The following is a 21,026-nucleotide window of genomic DNA, read 5'->3' as shown; positions in this document are numbered from 1 at the left end:
CTGGATGATCTTTAAGGTCCCTTCCAACCCAAACTATTCCACGATTTTATGATTCTATGAACTGGACGGCCTTCGAGATCCCTCTCACCCCATCCTACCCCACCCCATCCTCTGGCTCTGTGACCCATGAACTCCCCACCCGGGTCACCCATTTCCGCCCCCCCGCCCCGGGTCTCTCCACTTCCCGCCCCGCGGTGACGCGCAGGTCACGTGGTGGGGGCGGGGCCTTCGCACGGAGCCGCCGCCATGGCGCTGCCGCGGCTGCTGGTGCTGCTGCTGCTGGCGGGGCCGGCGCGGCCCATCTCCTTCCAGCTGCCGGGCAAGGCGCGGAAGTGCCTGCGGGAGGAGATCCACCGCGACACGCTGGTGACGGGCGAGTACGAGATCACCGCCCCGCCGGGATCTCCCGCCGGGCCCTCCGCCAACCTCAAGGTGCGGCGGGGCGGGCGGGGAGGCTCCGCCCCTCAGGGCCGCGCGGGGCGGGGGCGCGCGGGGCGTTCGGCGCGCGTGACGTCGGCCCCACGCGTGGAGGGGGAGCCGGGGGTGGGGGGGGCTCGGCCTGAGCCGAGCGCAGGCGGCGGCGTGTGTCGCCCCCCTCCCTCCCCGGAAGGCCTCGGCGCGGGGGCCCGTCCCGCAGCCGCCACGTAACCCGCAGGCCCAGGCGCGGCGCTGAGGCAGGCCCGAGCGCGCCGGTGGAAGGAGGCTGGAGTTCCGGTGACGTGGCTTTCCAAGGGCTCGCTCTCCACGGACCGCCTGGCATGGCGGGATTGGAGCCGCAGGGAGAGGGCAGGGGCAAAGCGAGCGCTTAGGAACAGGGTGCTGGAGCGCAACGTGGCCGTTCACGGTGTGCCGTGGAATTGAAGGAGGCGGGTGTTTGCTACAGGGGAGAAAATCGTCCTAAAGGATCTTTAGGGATGGATTGCTGAAAAGCTCGACATGAGCCGGCAATGTGCGCTCGCAGCCCAGAAGGCCAAACGTGTCCTGGGCTGCATCAGAAGGAGCGTGGCCAGCAGGGAATTCTGCCCCTCTATTCCTCTTGTGAGACCTCGCTAGAGTATTGTGTCCAGTTCTGGAATCCCCAACACAGGAAGGACATGGAGCTGTTGGAATGGGTCCAGAGAAGGGCTGCAAAGATAATCAGAGGGCTGGAATATCTTTCCTACGAGGACAGGCTGAGAGAGTTGGAGTTGTTCAGCCTAGAGAAGAGAAGGCTCCAAAGTGACCTTCCACTACGTGAAGGGGCTACAGGAAAGCTGGAGAGGGACTTTTTACAAAGGCTTGTAGTGATAGGATGAGGGGGAATGGGTATAAACTGGAGAGGGGCAGATTTAGACTAGGCATAAGGAAGAATTTCTTCACCGTGAGAGTGATGAGACACTGGCCCAGGTTGCCCAGGGAAGCTGTGGCTGCCCCATCCCTGGAGGTGTTCAAGGCCAGGTTGGATGGGCCTTGGGCAGCCTGAGCCAGTGGGAGGTGTCCCTGCCCATGGCAGGGGGCTGGGAACTGGATCTTTAAGGTCCCTTCCAACCCTAACTATTCCATGATTCTGTGACTCTAGGGGAAGGGCCCTGTGGGACAAGCGGCTCTTACAGCTTCACCAGCTTCACTGTAATTCTTTCTGGAGTCTGCCTCCCCTGGGCTTTCTTCAGATTTCCAGGCTAGCAGAGTGGGGGCTAGTGCTACATAAACAGTTCAGAACAGCTTTCTGTCTGTTTTTAATTCTGTCTGAGCTCCCAGAGGCTTAAAAAGCAGGCAGACAGAGGCAGGGTGGTCTGCTCAGGAGTGTCTGAACTCCGTGTTACTGAGTGAGTATTTGAGATCTCCTGAAATCAAGTTGTCCTTCCAGCATCTGCCTACACACACAGAGGTCATGGGTTATTGGCCATTGTGCCTGGTCAGGCTAGAGAAGGCTGTTTCTGGAGTCTTGTGTTTCTAACAATCATATTCTGCTGTTATTAGATGTCTAATGCTTTAAAATGCTGGTGTAGTATGTCTGGCAAGGCGCGTATATTTCAGATTGAATGCCATGCTTCCATCTGTCTCTTAACAGTTGACGATCAAGGCTCCTGATTCTCTGGTTGCCTGCTCTTGGGTCAACTGACCACACAGTCTCTTCCAAAACTCACTTTTATGACAGAGTTGTCGTCTAGGGAGGTGGTGAAACGATGAATTGCATGCTTGGGTCTTAGCCCAGCTTTGCTGCTGAAGCTGGTATCCAGGTAGGAATGCTTGTGGAAGTTCTAGTTTATTCTAACTGCAAAATAAAAGTGGGTTTGGTTTTTTTTTTTTCAAAAAAAAAAAAAGTCCTATACTAGTTTGAAAAGCTACAAAGGAGGAATAGTAATTTATGCAATTCTTGCTTTCCTTCTTGTTGTTCAGGTATGTGGTGGCCTCCCAGCATGCTGGGTCTGTTGTAAGTGCTGTCGTGCCCCTGCTACGTGCATACTTTTCTCTTTGTGTTTGCGTGGGTAAAATTAGCTCAGGACATAATGTCTGCCGGTGGTCTCTCTCCTTCTGCACTGGACAGTCTGCTCCAGTCCCCCACGTCGGGCCACTGGATGTAGGAGGTTGGCAGTTAATCCTGGCTAGGCTCAGTTTGGTTCCTGTTGGTGAGATAAGTTTTGTGTGCGCGATAGCCCAGCGCGAACAGTGGCACCCTCTGTTCCGTAGGAATCCGTGGGCACTGCCAAGGGGTGGCGTTGGGGCGGCTGAGGTCTCACTTGGGCCTGGCCACATGCCTCTGCCTCATTGTCCAGGCGGGTGGTTTGGGGAACTGTCAGGCTGTTTGTCAAGGGCGAACAATGCCCTGTCTGTTGTGGACTGCTTTACCGTAAATAACGTTAGAATAGCATGAAAAATCCCTTTCAGGTCCATTCCCCCGCAAGTGTTCTGGCTGTGCTATTAGCAGCTTCTCCCGCCCCCGCACCCCTGGCTGAATGGGCAGTGAATTTGGCTGGTTTGGGTAATGCTATTCACTTTTGATGAAAGCAGCAGAGCTTTTGCTGTCCAGAGTCATGTTCATGAGCAGGCTATTGCAAGAGCTGGAAAGGGCAAAAATGGATCAAGCTGCATTATATCCTCTAGCTAAAGATTAGCTCTGCTCTATAGAAAGCCCTAAGGGAGTAGTGCTCAAAAATAACAGGGGCATTTAAGAGCTTTCTTTGCTATGTTCTTGTCACCACTTCTTGGGATGCAGAAGCCACTGTGCACGTTTTGTGAGATCACCCTGGTGAGGCTCACATCTTGGTTAGTCAGGACTGCTCCGTTGAATAGTGTGCACTGTATGGTGGCCAGAACATGTGCTTCTACACCCTGTCTGTGTGGTCAGATGCAGAAGGTCTGGCATCCCAACAGGGCCTGCTGACTTGAGCTGGATGCTTCTGGAAGGAGGTAGCTTCTGTTGGTGGGTTGTGGCAGGGGACGGCCCCGCAGCTGCCTGTGCCTGACTGCGCAGGCGTGCTTTCATCTGCTCACTGCTTGAATACAGGTAGAGTTCTGAGCAGGAACTGCAGCACAAGAGGTGCGTGGTCTCTGCTTCGTTCTTAGATGCTGACAAAAAACATATGGTGCAGGGGAACCTATGACAACCCCCCTAACACAACAATTACAGGATAATCTGTACAAACAGGAAGCTTCTGCCTAAAGTCTTGCCTGCCAGAGTTTATACCCTGAGGCATGAGGTTCTATATTCTTTATTATTTTTGCTGTCTAATGCAGCAGGTCTTGTTGTCGATGTAAAGGTCTGCGCTTGTTCCAAGTCCAGCACGCTGCCAGCATCAGTGGTAACCTGTGGCAGGGAGTTAATTAGGTGTTCTAATAAGACAAAAGAAAAGTGTTTCCTTAGAATAATTTTGGGTACGTAGTCCTTTTGTGTGGCCTTTATACAGGGAAACGAGGCTGATTTCTCTTATAAGATAGAGTAGAGGAGAATGTCTGACTCTGTATCACAAATTATTTTATATACTTCTGTCTTACATACTTTTAAAATTATTCTGAAGCTTTTAAGTCTCTTTGTCTCTAAGACTTTAAAAGACCCTTATTAACTTCAGCACCCATGCTTTTTCAGGTGTACACTGTTGATTTTGCACAGTATTCTAGTGCCTTCAGTTCTTTTCACCTCTCTCAACAGGGTGGAGCCTTTAATTGAGCACAGTAACTCTCAAGTCTGTGTCATAAAATGCCTGTCCTTTTTTTACTCTTTGTTGAAGCATTTTTTGTAGACCTTCTACAGTTTTTGCCTATTCTTAGTAATTTCACAGACGTACCGCAAAGCAGTCGTTATTCTGCCTGTATGGTCTGAATTGTCCTCTGAAGTAGCCACTTATTTGAATCTTGGCACCCAGACCTCATATAACTTGGGGCCACACCAATGGCTCAATTCTAGAGAGATAGATGTGCCCTTCTCCATTTCACTGTTTCAGGAGTGAGTCTTTTTTTGTCCCCTAAGGCTTCTCTGTGTCTCTGTTGCTATGGGAATTTATGAATTTTGCTTGTAAAATGAAGGCAATAAGTAACAGTTTGGTTCAGCTTCCTAAATGTAGTCTGTATTGAGAGGTTACAGGAGGAAGAGGAATTTAGGGTGTTTATTTGTTTTGGGGTTCTTTTTGGTTGATTGTTCTGACTTTGTCAGCTCCTGGAGCAGGGACGAGAAGGGGAGGGATTGATATAGTTATGAGGAAGAAGGAAAATTGTTGAAAGGAGAAAGCAGCAGGTCCAAAAGGAAGGGTGGGAGAGCCCTTCTTGCAGAGGCAAGTTGAGCTTATGTCAGTGAAGCACTGTGTTCCTTACCTTCGTTGTCTCTCTTACAGATAACCGATTCTGCTGGGCACATCCTGTATGCCAAGGAGGATGCCAGTAAGGGCAAGTTTGCCTTCACCACTGAAGATTATGATATGTTTGAGGTCTGCTTTGAGAGCAAGCTTCCTGTCGGTAAGTGAAGTGAAGTGAAAGGCCTGTTGACTGCTTCCAGCTTCTGAACAAGTTCATGTAGATATGTGGATTAAGGGTACCTGTAAAGCGATCCTGCGTGTGGTCTGCAGAACACTGATTCTTAAAGCTGATCTTCAGAAGTTCATGAGCAGTCTCACTGCAGGGTATCAGCCATCACGATATTTGCATTAATCTGTGGCTGTCGTGCAGAGTGCTTGGATTTCCTCTGAAAGGGGGATTGCCTGTTCCTCTTGCAGAGGTCACCGCAGTCGCAGTGAGTGGCAGTACTGGGGAGCAAACCAGAGCTATTTTGCCCTTTGCATGCTTCTCCCCATCTTGCATTTGAGCCAGGAAAGAGCAGGATGCCATCATTTTCAGGACTTTGTCTTTCTCCCCATCTGACCGTCTCTCCCTGCTTGGTAGAACGTGATCTCTCCACAATGTGTGCTTGGCAGCAATCCTGCATTAGGTTAGCAACCGTTTTCTGAGGTTGGGAGTTTTACAGAGAACATGGCCTTGGTTTGCACCCGCTATTGCTCTGTAAGTGGTCGGTAAAGGGAAGGGGAAATGAGCAGGACGTCAGCCTTGCATCTGTGCAGCAGGGATGGTTGCCTAACGAGCGTGAGGCTTGTTTCCTATGAGTGTGACGCATGTGCTGCCTTGAGTGGCTGGGCTCAACTTGAGGACAAACATGCTCAAAACAGCCAACCACGTGGGCTCCAGTCTCATTTGCGGTGGTGTGAGCGCATGCAAGTTCGTAAGTGTTCGCATCTTTTCACGGTCACTGTCAGAGTCCTGCTCTCTGGACCTGGTTCTTCTTAGGTCTTATCCGGAAAAGTCCCAGAGCATTTGGCAGAGCAGTAACTGGCAGCTTTCCTCATATCTGTTGAAAGACAGGTGCTGTCTTGCTCCATGTATAAGATAGAAATAATTTGCAAGCTGAAGAGGGCATTCCAAAAAGAGAAGACTATTTTTGTTGCTGGAATTGGGAGAGATCTGGCTTGCAACACCTTTTCTGTAGTGTTTTACAGATAAGGTGGTGCCCCAAATGCTCAGGACTTTGCTTATTTCACTCCAAAGGTAGGGTTTCCAAATGCTCCTTAACGCATGGAGATATGTAGGCACTAGTGACTCATCCAGGAGTCACTCATGCTATTTTACTGTCCAGCACCTGGGTATTTGGGAAGTCTCGGACAGTCCCACAAAAGCTTTCATAGCTTCCATGTGATCACACACTGAAGTGGGAAAGGCTTCTTTCTTTAGTTGTGTGTAGACTGTCATCCCAGTGCTTGTGACCAGAGGTTTCTTGCCTAGACTGAGGACCTTGTGGCTCTTTGATTGTAACAAACATTCATTTCCTGGCTCCCTTTTATTGTTATAGGGTTGTTTTAAAGCTTTCAGTACTGATAAGGATAAAACATTTCAAAGTTCAACTTCTTCCTGGTGACCAGTGGGGCTTTGAGGTGTCAGAATCTGGAGCGATTCAATTGAGCAGCTAAACCCTCTTCTGGAGGCTTTCTCATTGGGAGCCTTCAAGGTGCCATTTTCTTTTTGGATTCAGAAGGCCCAAATTCCTTGCTGAAGAGAGGTGCTGCATGATGAGTATCTCCAGATATCCCATGTCTGTGATGGTAATCAAGGAAGTATTAAAGTGAGAGACATGGCACTGTGAAGCCTAATCACCTGCAGGACTTGTTTAAGGTACTGTGGAAGAAATAACCACGTCACCAGGAAATGCTGCGTTTCCTCAGTAAGGGTCAGCATGGGAATGGGATTTCTGACGAAGCACTGTTTTACCCCCGTGTTTCTCTTTAAAGGTTGGGTTTTTTTTGCACAGTCTTATCAAGTAAGTGCTCAAGAGTTGTAGAGTGGCAGCCAAGGAGGATGTTGGTGGAGTACTGGAAGAGAAAAACTGTTGGTAGAGGAAGCCCAGAGCCGTTGGGAGCTGAGGAGTCTAAGCAAATGGGATTTCTCAATCCCTAACCACAGAATTGAGGAAGAGGAAGTGAGAAGGAGATCCTATTTAGAAGGATCTATCTTATCAGGATTGAGGAGTTCTTAGGGTGCTCGTTAGAGCTATGGAAATTTGCACGACAGGCTTTTTTCCCCTTTCCAGGACTGAAAGTTCCTGTGTTCCTGACCAGTGCTGTGTTCCCAGGCACGTTTACTCTCGCACCGTATGCTCTCCTCTGAGGAGAACTGACTGGTGTGCCCTGCATGCTCCCCTGCAGGGCTCTTCCTGTGTGCTGATCTTTACCTCTTTTCTCCTTCTGTAATCCTTCTCTTTCCAAACTTTAAGACTGCTGTGGGTCATTTTTTCTCGAATTCCTGTGGGAGATTTTTTTAACATTCAGTTCAACCATCCTGTTTATCCACTGACTTTGCAAATTAGGAGGTCCCCTAACTTCCCAGGCAACAGTTCTGTGCTGCTGTGAGATGACCTCTTGAAGACCTTCTGGGGGATGTAGGATGTAGATATCAGCTTAGTTCAAGATCTCTGGGGCTTAACCGTTTTGCTCTTTGCTGCTGATCCAGTTTGCTCTGGTGAGCCCTGGCTGCAGGAAGAGCGGGAAGTTACCAAGGATCTGACGAGCTCAAAGGGAGCTGCCTAGTGCCTTGGGAACAGTAAACTTGTAGAAGAGGAGCTTGAGTTTTTCCAGGTCAGTCCCTGACAACATTAACCTCTTGCTGAATGTCTGCTTTCCATCCCTTTGCACCCAGCAGCTCTAAGTTTTCTGCTTTCTAACTGCCCCTTGGCAGTTCCCCCTTCCAGCCTGACAAATGAATCCTTCCAGTTCTGTTCTCTCGTTCAGCCTTTTCATCCTGCTCATCTCTTCCTGGAAGCTCTGGCTCTCCACCTAATTTGCTGTAGTTTAAACAACATTTTAAAAAAATCTTTTCCCAAACTGTGTGCTTTGAATTTTCTTCTGCAGCCACAGCGGGCTGTCCTACCTGCCAGTCATCAGGTGTGCTGATACACAGATGGCATAAGCGCTCAAAACTTGTGGTTGGAGAAAGGAGCACTGTGTGGCTGTGTACAGCCTGTCTGTGAAAGAACAGTGCTGGGATTTGAGTTTGTTTTTACAGTAACTGGTCTTTTATAAGAAAATAAATTTCCATCCTAATCGTAATTTATCCATTGGGCTCTTACGTAGCTGGGTTTGAATTTTGAGCTCCTGTATCCCTCCGGAAGTTAAAGACGCAGTTTGTAGTTGATATCGACTGACTGGGCAGTAGGTTATTCTGTGTTCTACTAGCAGTAGAAAGTGGAGGTGGTTCATCTCTGGTGTTGAAGAGCTGTACAGTGGGTAAAGAGAAAATTTGGGGATGTTGTATTGAAGATCTGGAATATCTTCCTAGTGCCGACTGGAGTGACCCCATGTAACTTGCACATTGAATTTGTTTGTGGACTGAGGGAATGTCCACCTGGCAGACTCCTGAGGCAAAGTGCGAGTATTGGACGTGCTCCTGGACTCTGAAATTCATAGTATAAGTGAATTCAGACCTTGTGTTTTGATGGCAGCCAGCTGAGGGCAACTGTATGCCCCAAAGCACTGGCATTTGGGAAAGTGCTACATACAGATGTTTGCTTGGTGAGTGGTATATATGATACTTGAGTCAGCTGGTGTGCTGCCTTCTTTAGGGCATCTGATATGCCTGTCCTATATATTTCTTTGTTCCCCTTGTTAGTGCTGTCAGATGTGACAGTTTGAGGCAGTTGAAAGAAGCTGACAGCTGTAGGTGTCCCTACCCGGGGGGGGGGGGGGGGCAACAGCCTTAAAAGACACCTACTGTGCTGTTGACTGCAGCATTATCCTACTTGCTGTTTGTGTGGCTCCAGCTGGCAGTTCTCTGGAGAGAGAGCTTCCCCAGCTTCAGAAGCCTCCTGCCATCTTGGGGGTTGCGTTATCAGCGTGGGCCTCAGACATCTGAGCTGTTCTTTCCCTGGGAAGATATGTTGATAAAGTGATTGCTGTTGTTTCTGCAGATAGAGGAGCATGTGAAGGTCAGTAGTCCCCATATGCCATATTCCTCAATTAGAGCAGTTTACCTTCTGCCTCTTTGCATGTAAAATTATTTACAACCCCAATAACCTTGACAAGCTGCTGGTGCACTTCCTGCTAGGAGGAACATGGGCTTCCCAGTTGAGTATTTGTCCCTTGGGCGGCTTGTCTTTTGCAAGGCTCTCATAGCAGCTGGTATTCATCTTCTAATCCTCTGCAGTTTTTACAGTGATTTGCATCCTACACACACTTAGCACTTTTAGTTACAGCTTGTTCTCATTATCTTTGGGAGGTTCTCCTTCAGCAGGATTTATTGTGAAGTCTCTGTATTTTTAGGTTGGACTGTGCTGCCTCCGCAGTTAGCTGCAGACATGGAGGGAGGGGAGGGGTGTTGTGAGCTCTTCCTCAGTGGTGGGGAGAGCTAGTGATTTCCTGGCAGGCTGAATGTTTCACACAATGAATCCTTTCATTATGCTTCCAGGAACAGGGAGGATGCCGGACCAGCTCGTGATTCTGGATATGAAGCATGGAGTTGAAGCAAAGAACTACGAGGAGGTATGTCCCCTGGCTGCCTGCACTGCAGGCTCCCCTTTCCCAGCACTCACGTGGTGCCATTTACAGATCTGGGACTCATGATGGGAAGCTGTTTTCCCAGCGGTGATGAAAGCCAGTCTGCAACCTACAATCCCAGTGAAGCTTTGTGTGTGAGGGGAGAAAAAATGACAAATAGCAACTCAGATTAATTCTGTACTCTGGGAATTGGAGCCTAATGTGTGGATTTGCTAGGACAGCGTGACCCAGCTTCTGGGCATGGGTGTTAGAGGCAACAGGAGACTGGGATATGAAGTTTTCCCAGCCCCAGCAGACGAGAGCATTTTAGGTCAATACCATATTCTCCTGAAGGTCAAGTTGTGTTGTTACAGTTCTTACCTTTCAGCTGTAGGGTGTCCTGGCTCAACAGCCCTGAAATGGCGCTTGTGCATTTTTAAAAACTGGCAGTGGATCCGTGTAAAGGTGTTTGGCAGAGTAGCAGCTGGTGTGAAATGGGTATTTGGTTTGAAGGCATGATATTGCAAACAGGCATAAAGCTTGTATGTTTTCATCTTAGGAGGACATAGCTTGCTTAGGCCCAAGAGCCAGCTGTGTGGAATAGCAGTTGCTTTATGGCTGGAACCGTCCTGGCTCATTTGGATGCTGAATTTTGATGGCTGCTGCTGTGCTTTTGGCTCACTAGAATTTGGGGTCAGTCAGCCTCCAGCACAGAGCCTGTACCTGAGGAAAGAAAAGTGGTTGACAGAGAGAGGTTCCTGCAGAAGACTGCGGTGTTCCAGTGCACAACAGCACAAGAGATGCCTTAGGGAGGAGAATGAGTGGCAGAGGAGATTGTGCGGTGCCAGGTGGAAACCTAACAGGTTTCTGAGATGGGGGTGCTGGAGTTCTTATATCTCTTGAGCTTTGGCCTAGCTGGTCCTGCATGGCTTATGTCAGTGTTGAGCACATCCTCTGTGAAGAACAGGAAAATGCTTGGGGTCAGAGGAGAGCAGAGCGATCATTGGGCCAGCTGCCTGGCGAACGGCCACTGAAGGATTACAAGATACTGAAATCTTATGGGATGACCTCCGACAGCCTAATGTGGGAGGATTATGGTGACTACATGTGCAGAATCTCTTTAAATACAGCCGGGCAGCGTGTCTTGAGTTACATTACTATAGTGCTACCTAGAGATGTCCTTATGCAGAAGGGTTCTTTTACGCCCTATTTTATGCCCATGTCTATGTACTCATTTGCAGTACTGATAAAGCAGTCTTGGGATAAAAGTAAGTATCCATTATGCTTATCAGTGTAGTTAGATCAATGGAAAAGTTCCGTGGACAAACAAGGGAAAAGAAGAGCTTAGATTTGCAGTCCCACCTGATACCAAATGCAGATTTGGCAGTGCTGGAAAGCATCCCTGACTTGTGAGGACCTCAGAGTGGCAGACTGTGTCAAGCATTGTTGAGCAGCGTCTCTGCAAAAGATTCAAACTGGTTTACTGTTTGTACAGCTGCTACAGATGTTTGACCCACGGTACTTTGCAGCATGTTTTCTTTTTTATTAATTCTCTCTCCTTGCATTGTGTAATATTTGTGGGTCTTGACTTGACATTTTGCTTTAAGGCCCCAGAGGGGAGGACTGTTGCAATTCCAGGAGAGGTTTCTCTTCTGGAATTGCTGCCTATTTGAGTCTTTTGCTTGTGATGTTCATCTGCTGTAAAGTACGAGTGACCTATCTTCCTCCCCAGTTTTTCTTGTTGAACTGTTGCAAGGAGACTTGATGCAGAGTCGCGGATACTGTCTTGCCTGTGCATGGATGCATGCAGTAAGAGAAGGGGTCGTGTCCAAGTCTGGCTTCATAAGCTTTCATAGGTCCAGACAGTCTTTGAGCAAAGCAACTGGGAGACTGAGCTGGGTCAGAAAACCGAACTGAATGGCAGTGTCATTCCTTAGTTCTCTGAGGTAGGGAGAAATAACTTTCTGTGTTCAGGAAGTAGAAATTAAGGTAGGGAGAAGTGAAAAGATTTTTCTGAGGTTACCACGAGGGCTTGGTAACCTAGCTTCCTTTACAGATAAGCAGCTGCTATATGCTTGGCTATAGTGTGTCTCTTTCTATGCTAGGAAGAGAGTTAGGCCTTGATCAGTGTTTGAGTGGCCCCTAAGAAGTTCAGTGGAGTTGTCGTCTCAGTTGTTTTGGTGGTCTAGATGTTTCTTCCAGAACGATGGTGTTCCGCTCTCACAAATGCTTGGTGGGCTTTTTACAAAATCCCTTGGAGTAGCTGTGCATATTGGCTTCACTAAGGATAAAAGAGGTTCCAGGATGTGTGTCTTGGAGCGCCAGCAAGGCTGACAGTAGCTATCAGATGTTTCTAGCTAAACCTATTAAGAGCAGCTGAAGGCCTGCAGGATGGAGCAGGCAAGCCTTGTTTTTTCCCAGTGGAACCTTCGTAGCCCTCTGTGAATGAGGGTAAATGCCCATGAGGAAAAAAACGGAGCTGGACAGTATAGGGTTAGCTTGTCAGCAGAGCTGCCTGAGACCTTATGCGTGTTATAGACCTGCTGCTTTGGCTGTGCCAGCAAAGTCTGGGCTATAGCCACACTTACACCGGTGCCTATTTTTCAGCGAAGCTCTACAGACTGATACATGTCCATGCCACAGGGTTTTGTCAATACAAGCTACTGGCTAGAAAGCGGGGGCTGTTTAACCTTCCATTTCCTACCCCTCGTCACAAATGCGCCCCAGTTGACACTGCTGTGCTGGCAGAGCTGTGATAGACAGCTCCCCTCAGCATAAAAATACTCAGATGACTGCTTGCTGGCCTGCAGCTTGCCACGATGCAGGTGTCATGTGAAGACCCTTCAGTGAAATGGCCAATTGGCCAATACTGGCCTGGTCATGAGCATCTCTTGAGGTGACGCCCAAGCACCTGCCTCTGGAAGCATCATTTTAGGGATGTCTGCACCCTGGGCACCCTGTTGCCTGCCAGTCGGCACCTGGACCACTGAAGGAGGCTGTCCTGCAGCTGATGTCTGAGTAATGTTGTGTGGAGTGAGACCAGTGGTTGCTCAGGTTTCTCTGTAGTTTTTTATAGCGCATCTTGCTGCTGCTGCGTTATTCAGGGACACAGCAGCATTATTCAGGGCCTTTGAGGTGGAGGCCTGTCACTCATTGGTAATAGTGACAAATTCTGTGCAAGAACCAGAGGTACCCAAATGCTACAGCGTGGCAGGAATTGCAGTGAGTGTCCTTTGAGTAATGTCCTTGTGTCACAGATTTTACATAACGTGTAGTCGGGTTACAGCTAGGGACTGGGGCAGGGACGTGTCTGTACACACTCAGCGTTAAAATGTTGCTGCTGTGTGAACTGTGCTTTCTAATGAAATTTCCTGTGGATTTTTCTGTATTGAATGATAGAATCATAGAATCAGCTGCTCCTCGTAAGACTTGTTCTCCAGCTCCTTCTCCAGTTTGGTTGCCCTTCTCTGGACACGCTCCAGGACCTCAATGTCTTTCTTGCAGTGAGAGGCCCCAAAACTGAACACAGTATTGCAGGTGTGGCCTCACCAGTGCTGAGTACAGGAGGACAATCACTTCCCTGATCCCGCTGGCCGTGCTGTTCTGATCCAAACCAGGATGCCATTGGCCTTCTTGGCACCTGTGCACGCTGCTAGCTCATGTTCAGTCGCTGTCAATCAACACCCCCGGGTCCTTCTCTTCCAGGCAGCTTTGCAGCCATTCTTCCCCAAGCCTGTAGCGCTGCACGGGGTTGTTGTGCCCCAAGTGCAGGACTCTGCACTTGGCCTTCTTAAACCTCATCCTATTGGCCCCAGCCCATCAATCCAACCTGTTCAGATCCCTGATTGGATACAAGTCTGTGACTTGTAAGACTGTGGGTTTCATTATCTGCTCAAATATTTGACATTGGTTTTGTAGACGAGCTTTTTTGAGCAAAGTGTATTTCTCTCTCTGGACTGGCTGACAGGCAGCCCGTCCCAGCCTGTCGCTGTTCCAGCAGCGGCACCTGCCGGCCTGAGCCAGAGGGAGCACCGTGTAGCTGCGTAGCCCTGCCGAGAGCATACGCTGCTTTTGAGGTTATCAGGCTGAAGTGATAAAAGCTCTGAGCTCTTGTGGGTGTTAAAAAACCCACCACTACTGGTGATCCGGCTGCCCAGGCTTTCTGGAGTGTATGGCAACAGCTAGCAGAGTCTCTGCTGATATCCTGTGTGCCTATAGAATAATCATATGCGTATGTAAGTTAGTCATCTGTGTCTCTGTCTGTGACTTCTGTTCGCTGCAGGTTTAGTCATGTGGCAAGCTCTTCTACCCACTCCTTGAAAGCCAACTGTGAACAAGCTAACATTAGGCTGAATAAGGAAGAAACGTGCTTGTATGCGTACTGTGCGTTGTGTAGGAGGGATAGTAGGAAAGTGTGTTTCAGAGAACAGGTGGGAGAAGTGATAGTGGTTTTATGCAGTGGTAGTTTCTGGCTTGTAGAGGTGTTTCCCCCAGGGAAAGGATGCCCCAGATCTGTAGTACGTGAGAAGGAGTGGTTCAAACTGGCTGTAAAAACCCATATGGGAGCTTTTGGTTTGGCTCAGTGATTGCTTGACTCTTCTGTTCTCTAGATTGCGAAAGTGGAGAAGTTGAAGCCTCTGGAAGTAGAATTGAGGCGCCTGGAAGATCTTGCAGAGTCCATCGTTAACGACTTTGCCTATATGAAGAAACGAGAAGAGGAGATGAGGGACACAAATGGTAAGGGACTCTGGTCCTTCAGAAGGATGGAGCTCTGAGACCCCTCTGCTGAATGTGTTATTAAGCCAGTGTTTAAGATCATGCAGTTACAGTGGTCTCTGCCTGTTCTTTTCCTAGTGAGGGAAACCTGCTGATACTTCTGTCCCTCTGAAAGCAGTCACTGAGCCTTGTGTGTCCCATCTCTAGAAATCATTTCTTTCTGTTTCCGTTCCTAATGTGAATTACTCTGTACTGTTTACTGTTGCCCATTAACCACAGTTTCGCCTTGTTCCCTCATTATTTTTCTCGTTGTCCCATCTGCTTTTGTTCGCAAGTACTGCTGGTGCTTGGGTGCCCTTGCCTTCCTGCTGCAAGATATCTTGCCTTTGAAGTTTGCTTCCATGTAATGGTTTGTTTCCGTTTCAGAATCGACAAACATCCGAGTTCTGTACTTCAGCATTTTCTCCATGTGCTGTCTCATTGGACTGGCCACCTGGCAGGTTTTCTACCTGCGTCGCTTCTTCAAGGCCAAGAAATTGATTGAGTAAAGGAGGAAGTCCTCCTCCCCCTCCTCTCCAACCCAGCTGGACACCGCTGGGACCCAGCCGTGGCCCCCTGGAGCGATCTCACGGATGATACCCACTGACTGGAGCTTTTCTGCAGATACTTGGACCCTAAAGGAGGAGGGGAGCCTGAAAATTGGAGGCAACTGGGCACTTGTGAAATCCTGTTGGATGTTGAGGGTGGGGGATGTGTTTGGGGATTCCCGGGGCAGCGATTTAAATAAAAAATACGTTTCCACGACAGCTGCAGCAAGTTTTGCGCTGTCTGTTCTCCATTTATAATCTTAGCTTGATGATATCTCCCATCTGTCTGTGACTGTAGTGTTATCTCTGGCCACTTGACCCTGCTGAGCCCTTCTGGTGCCATGCAGCTCGTACCAGGGCAGAGCGGGGCTTCCCTGTTCTCACCAGCTGGGATCTAAGCCTCATGCAAACGAGGGTGAGTGCAAAGCAATAGGATTCATCATCCCAGCAGGGCCAGAGGATAGAGGGAGGTCTGAGGTTTGGTCCCAGTTGTGGACCTCTGTGTTTCTCCCTGTGGGAGCTGGTGTCTTTGCACTGACAGGTCAGGGCACTTGAACAGACGGTGGTTCAGCCTGGAGGAAGGGGAGCCTTGGTAAGAGGTCTTGGAAATGTGTTTGAGCTTGGAAAGGAGAAGCCTCCTTTGCTCAAATAAGCTGTGCAGCCTTGGTCCCGCCCTTGCTCCACGTGTTTGTCTTGGATTTGCCCCTCTCATTCGGAAATGATACAGCAGTTTTCCTGAAAGCCTTGGTCAGGGATAGCCTTTTGTGCAGACAGGACGCCTCAGTCAGATACAGTCACAGAGCAAATAAAAGCAGGTTATGCTTGGAAACTTGGTCCTACATTGAGCTGGAGACTTTTCTCAGCTAACAGCGTAGCGTTTATCCAGCAGGCAGCTGATTGAATCTCATTTTCTGAGACCTCAGAGCAATGTGGGCTGTGCTGCTCATGTGAAGCTTGTGCCCTGCTTCGAGGTCTGAGGGTGCCAGGGGTGCTTTGCAGGTTGCTAGAAGAGTTGTTGGAAGAATGTGGATAAACTTAGAAAAGCAGTACAGAAACACGGTAATGCTACATCTGGGGCTGAACTGTTACCTCAACAGAATTGTTATTGTGTGTGGTACTACAGAGAGAGCAAGCAGCTCCTCCTTTCTCAGCTGTCCAGATGGCACGATGTTAAATAAGCCAGGCTGGGAAAAAACAGGTGGGTTAACTTTCTGGACTTACCTGCTGCAGTCTTCAGGCAGTGATTAAAATTCTTTCACCTTCTCTGCATTCCTTCAGAGCAAACGGTTCAGCAGCACAGCATTCTGGTGTCATGCCGAGACACTTCTGGCTAGGGAAGGGATTGTCATGGCCCTGGGCCTGGCCTCCCATTTTGAAAAAAATCATGGTTTTAGAGTTTCTGACCTAAATCTGATCTATTGCTGGGAAGGAAATGGTTGTCCAGGGTGAGGTAATGGGAAAGAGGATGAAAAGATGACCTCCTGTCATCTAAATACATGCGTACTTTGCCTCCTCTTCGCCATTGCCAAGTTCCTGGAGTTGTTAGTTCCCCTGGCAAGTGCTTAGATTGCTTTTAATTTGTTTCTTTTTTGATAAAGCCATATTACAAACCCAAGTCCCCTCCTCTGCCCTTGCATCCGTTTTATCCTTGCACATTGTTAAAAGCTGTTACAGTGCAGAACAGCAGCGATGCCACAGGACTGAATTACAGAAGTCATTGGAAGGTGGTTTTAGGTCCTACAGTTTGAAGCCTGTAGATCTGTTAGGGTTTTGATTTTGTTTTTATATAACTTGAAAAGACAGTGCAAGAAAGGGCCTTTACCAGTCTTGTCTGTTTTGATATCCTCTCCCTGTCCTTATTGGAGTACAAAGTTAATTAAAAATGGTGGTGAGGCCTTAAGTTCCCCGGGTGACTGTTACACTCTCATCGTTCTGGTGTTGCTTTTTGATCTTCACTGTACTGGTGTGGTTACGGGGGAACAGGTTGCGCGGGAGGGGGGAGCTGTTATGGATTTACCCGTAATGACCGGTTGGGGGATTTTGTCAACTTTCTCAAATAAAATTTCTTTGGGGAAAAACAACCCACCTCAGTTGTCCATGCGAGTCTGTGCATACTCCTACTGACTGCTGTTTCCTGCAAGATGGCCTTTGGAGGAAGCAGCAAATGCAGAGACACCCCAACTTCAAGCCCTTGGGTTTCTTTAGTGAAAGTTAATTTATAAAGAAATGGAGAATTCCGGATTCTGGAAAGGTACCGGTTGCATGGGCTTCTCTATGGAGCGGGCCCAGCACAGCAGCAAGCTGTCTGTAATACAGGTTACCATTTGTTCTCTTTCTTTCTCCCCCCTTCCTAGTTATATCCCTCTCTGTGGAGGAATTTTGAGGCTGATGATGAAACTGGGCTGGTGCACTAGAGCACAAGATTCAGTTTTTCACCAGCAGCTCCCAAGTAAGATTTAGTGCATTAAGACAAACGGAATTGCTTTCAGTTTTGTGCTGTAGAGGAAATCTTCAACTGTCACACAGATGAGCTGCTCCTGTGCGAGTGACAGATGCTTCCTGAAGAGCGCTTGGCTATTCACTGAACCGCTGTGAGGTCTCCTGTGCTGAGCCTGTGAGCCTTTTGTCAAATGGCAGCCAAGTGAGAGATGCCACCGGCACATAAGTGCTACATAACTAGTTAGTAGCATCAAGGAGAATTTCAAGAAGGGAAATTCCCAGATCTTTGGATAAGGATTAGCCTCTGCAGGTTCTTGCCTGGGTGACTATTTGAGCATGTGAAATCGTACAGCTGTTCTCATGCGGTAGGTTGCCAGTGGGTCTGGGCTGTTCCCGAGCACTGTGGATACAGAGCCGGTGTCTTCATTCCATTTTACTTCTGGGAAACGGGCTAAAGTTGAGATTTTGCAGATGGGGTCTGAGCCATCTTCGTGTGTGATGAATGCATCGCTGGTGAATCTCATTGCCTGTAGCAAACTGCATCAGATGTTTCCAGCCTCTTCCACCCACTTGTCAGTGTGACTAACGATTTAATTATCACAGTACTTACCACAGCGCGTGAGCATTCTTAAGTAAGGTATATCTTCACGTATTCCCCCTCCTGCTATGCCAGCGCAGGCTGCGCCTTGTACAAAGTGCCTGCTGCAGCTGCTCCATGTGCGCACGTGTGAAGGGATGAGCCTTTTACACACTCTGCTGCTCATTTCTTAGAAGCTGCTCGGGTACGTGAGAAATAACCCAAGCGTACAATACCCATGTTGTCTCCTAACTGGCAGACCAGGGACTTTTGACTCAAACTAGTTCAGCAACTGGTTGGTGAGAACATTAGGGGATTCCTGCCTGTGCATTTCATGGGGTCCTACAGCAGAGGTCTGGGAAAGTACCGTGTCTCTCCACTCTACTTGCCTTTCATGTGCCTGAGACGTCCTTGCCCTTAGTGAACAAAGTCTCTAGGAAAAAAAGATCCCCATGCAGTCAAGGTGGTTCCTTGGGATGGAAAGAACACAAGCCTGAAACAAATACATCTTTCACGGGGTGTGGGGGGGGGAAAGTTGGGTCTGGTGGAGACTGGAGGAATTCGAGGTTGGTAGTTTTGCCTGCTGCCCCTTCTCCACCTCGAAAATTTCACAGGCTTGTGCTTGCTCTGCTGTTCCTCCACCAAACCACTGCTGATGGTGGAGTGGTGGCTCTGGCAGGCCTGCCTTTCCCTGAGGAAGGTGGAAGGAGCAGAGGATTTAGAAAAACTGCCTGCTGGCATTTATTGGACCTTTTGTTGCAGCACTAAAATGTTTGTATTTGCTCAGCAGTGTTCGTAGGAAGCCTGCTTTGCTTTGCTTTGCTTTGCACTGGAAATCTACTGCACTGGCAGGAGTGGGGAGTTCCTCTGTTTCAGCTGCAGCTGAAGTGACTTAAACTTCCTGCAAAATGGCAATAATTAATGTCCGATTGCTCCTTCTGTCACCAGGGGTCTATGTGGTTTATCACCTTAAACTCAATGTATTAGCTTCTCTCCTTCCAGCTTGACAGCAGAGCCTGCCAGAGGACCTGTGGTCTCCAGGTGTCCATCCCAGGGATCTTTGCTATGAGGATCGTTTGTTTATCTCATTTTTGGAGAAAGCTGCTGGATCCTGACACTCATCTGACTTGTTGTATTTCAGTTTTTGCAACGAAATGTACATGTTGAATAACTTCCTCGGGGGCACATTACTCAAAAAAGGCAATGACAGAACCATCCTCACGTTGCTTTGCCTCACTTCTGTGCTTTCCTGTCACTTAATTTCTTTTCACAGCTGATATTCCTGAGGTACCTTTCCTCTGAGCTTTTAAATCAGTTGCATTGTGATCTTTGCATAATTTGCACCAGGAGGTTGTGTTGGAATTGTGACTAGATGAACTTGATTTTTCTTGGTTATATGTGGGGACGCTGTTTCTGCAGCCACCACACAGCCTAAGCAGGCAGAGAGGAAGCTATGCTCGTGATTTCCAGCTACATCCCATTGCAGCTCCAGTCTGATCTGCTGCAGAACTTTACACTCCAGGGTTTTCTCACCCATACCATCTGCTTGGTCTTTTATTTCCCTCTGAATATGATTTGTTTGGATAATCTCCCCCAGGTGTAAGATATTTGCTATACATATTTAACTGGATCTTCACAGTGTTGTCTTCTTAATTATAATTAACCAAGTAGATGCCTTGTCATTTATTCTTTCTCCTGCTCTTTCCTTGTGCTCGTAACATAATTGATGTACTGTCTTGACTCTGAAAACCATAAGCAGATACTTGCTATGACTTTGTTTAAGTTGCATTATTCCTACTCTTATCCGAATTCTTCATTCAGTAACAATTTTGCCTCTAGGTGGTGTGATTTCTTTAAATGCTTGAGTAAAGAACTTCAACGTAAAGTCGGGTGTGGATTCTTCAGTCGCATTCCAATAAACCTGACTGGGGAGAGCTGTTACTTCCTTGATTTTTCTTTTATTTATTTTTTTTTAATTACTATTATTTGCCAGACTATTACTATTACTATTACTATTACTATTACTATTATTTGCCAGACGACATTCAGCCAGGGACTCCCCTTGCAGTGGAGAGAGGGAGTGATCTTTAGCAAAAGCTGTCTGAGTTTCTACATGCATTCCTTCAAGCTCTTTTATTCTAAAAGATGTGCTGTCATCGCTGCTTGGAAGGACGTCTTTCTATGGAAATAGTTGAGTTGCGTAGCAGATAAACTTGGATAAGTTACTTTTAAAACAAGTGCATATAATACTGAACTACTCTTTAACCCTCACCACATTTGCAAGGAACTCTGTTTCACGCTCTGAGCAATAAAGCATCTTCCCAAGGCGGTGGGATAAGATCTAACCAGGATTTTAGGGATTTGTGCTTCAGCTCCTGATGCCTCCTCTAAGTGCAGGATCTCCTGTCCTGAGGTGAGTCTTCCCCATCCTTCACTCCGCTTTCCCATCTGTGACTGCTGAACTTTGAAAACAAAATACTGAAATGATAACGGTGTGCATTACTTATGAAGAAAATAAATCACCTGAGATGAAGGTTGCCAATGCTTCCTTACGACAGAGGCGTTATTGTAGCTTTTGATTAATTATTTGATGAATTATATTATTGATGAATCTTTCGTTTTGTTTTGTCATGGCTAGAGAGCGATGTTAGGAACCAGGAGTGGGACATGGCTACGTTTCAGTGATGGTGTGGAATGTGGATCCCTGCGGGGGCCCTCACCTTCCCAGCAGACGCCTGTGCTGGGATACAGCGGTGGTGGTTACCCCTGAGCCCTGATTTCCTCCCCTCGCCGTACGAGTCATAACTATTCAGTAACGCGTGCTACAGTTGAGCAGAAAGGGCAGTTAACGTCTGTGTGGCGAGATACAATAAGGATATTTTTTTTTGATAAATCCTTTATTTCAGACAGATTTTTATTACAAAAATGTAATTTGAAAGATTTTTAGGAAAATTACCTTGAACTTGTGAATTGTGACTTCTTGGGCAGGCATAACATCCCAACATAAGAAGGATATGGAGCTGTTGGAATGGGTCCAGAGGAGGACTACGAGGATGATCAGAGGGCTGGAGCGCCTTCCATATGAGGGCAGACTGAGAGAGTTGGGGTTGTTCAGCCTGGAGAAGAGAAGGCTCCAAGGAGACCTTGTAGCGACCTTCCATTACTTGAAGGGGCTACAGGAAAGCTGGGGAGGGGCTGTTTGCAAGGGCATGGAATAATAGGATG

General features: G+C 48.0%; 1 protein-coding gene across 1 annotated transcript; it reads left to right on the top strand.

Annotated features, from left to right (window-relative positions):
- The first annotated feature begins 200 nt into the window (after window positions 1-200).
- Window positions 201-16,866, top strand: TMED10 (transmembrane p24 trafficking protein 10). Its single transcript, XM_054067995.1, has 5 exons — window positions 201-432; window positions 4,809-4,929; window positions 9,415-9,488; window positions 14,093-14,219; window positions 14,625-16,866. The coding sequence occupies exons 1-5, from the start codon at window positions 247-249 to the stop codon at window positions 14,744-14,746; spliced, it is 630 nt and encodes a 209-aa protein (XP_053923970.1). The 5' UTR covers window positions 201-246; the 3' UTR covers window positions 14,747-16,866.
- Window positions 16,867-21,026: the final 4,160 nt, after the last annotated feature.

The sequence above is a fragment of the Cuculus canorus genome, chromosome 5, assembly GCF_017976375.1.
Source record: "Cuculus canorus isolate bCucCan1 chromosome 5, bCucCan1.pri, whole genome shotgun sequence".
Classification (NCBI taxonomy): domain Eukaryota; kingdom Metazoa; phylum Chordata; class Aves; order Cuculiformes; family Cuculidae; genus Cuculus; species Cuculus canorus.
Note: the sequence above shows the minus strand (reverse complement) of the source record. Positions and strands in the feature narration are given on the sequence as shown.

Excerpts from the sequence above, each read along its gene's own strand:
- TMED10 (XM_054067995.1), top strand. The coding sequence starts at position 247 with ATGGCGCTGCCGCGGCTGCTGGTGCTGCTGCTGCTGGCGGGGCCGGCG. Across the intron at positions 4,930-9,414 it reads TGAGAGCAAGCTTCCTGTCG|GAACAGGGAGGATGCCGGAC; the intron begins GTAAGTGAAGTG and ends TTATGCTTCCAG. Across the intron at positions 9,489-14,092 it reads AAGCAAAGAACTACGAGGAG|ATTGCGAAAGTGGAGAAGTT; the intron begins GTATGTCCCCTG and ends TCTGTTCTCTAG.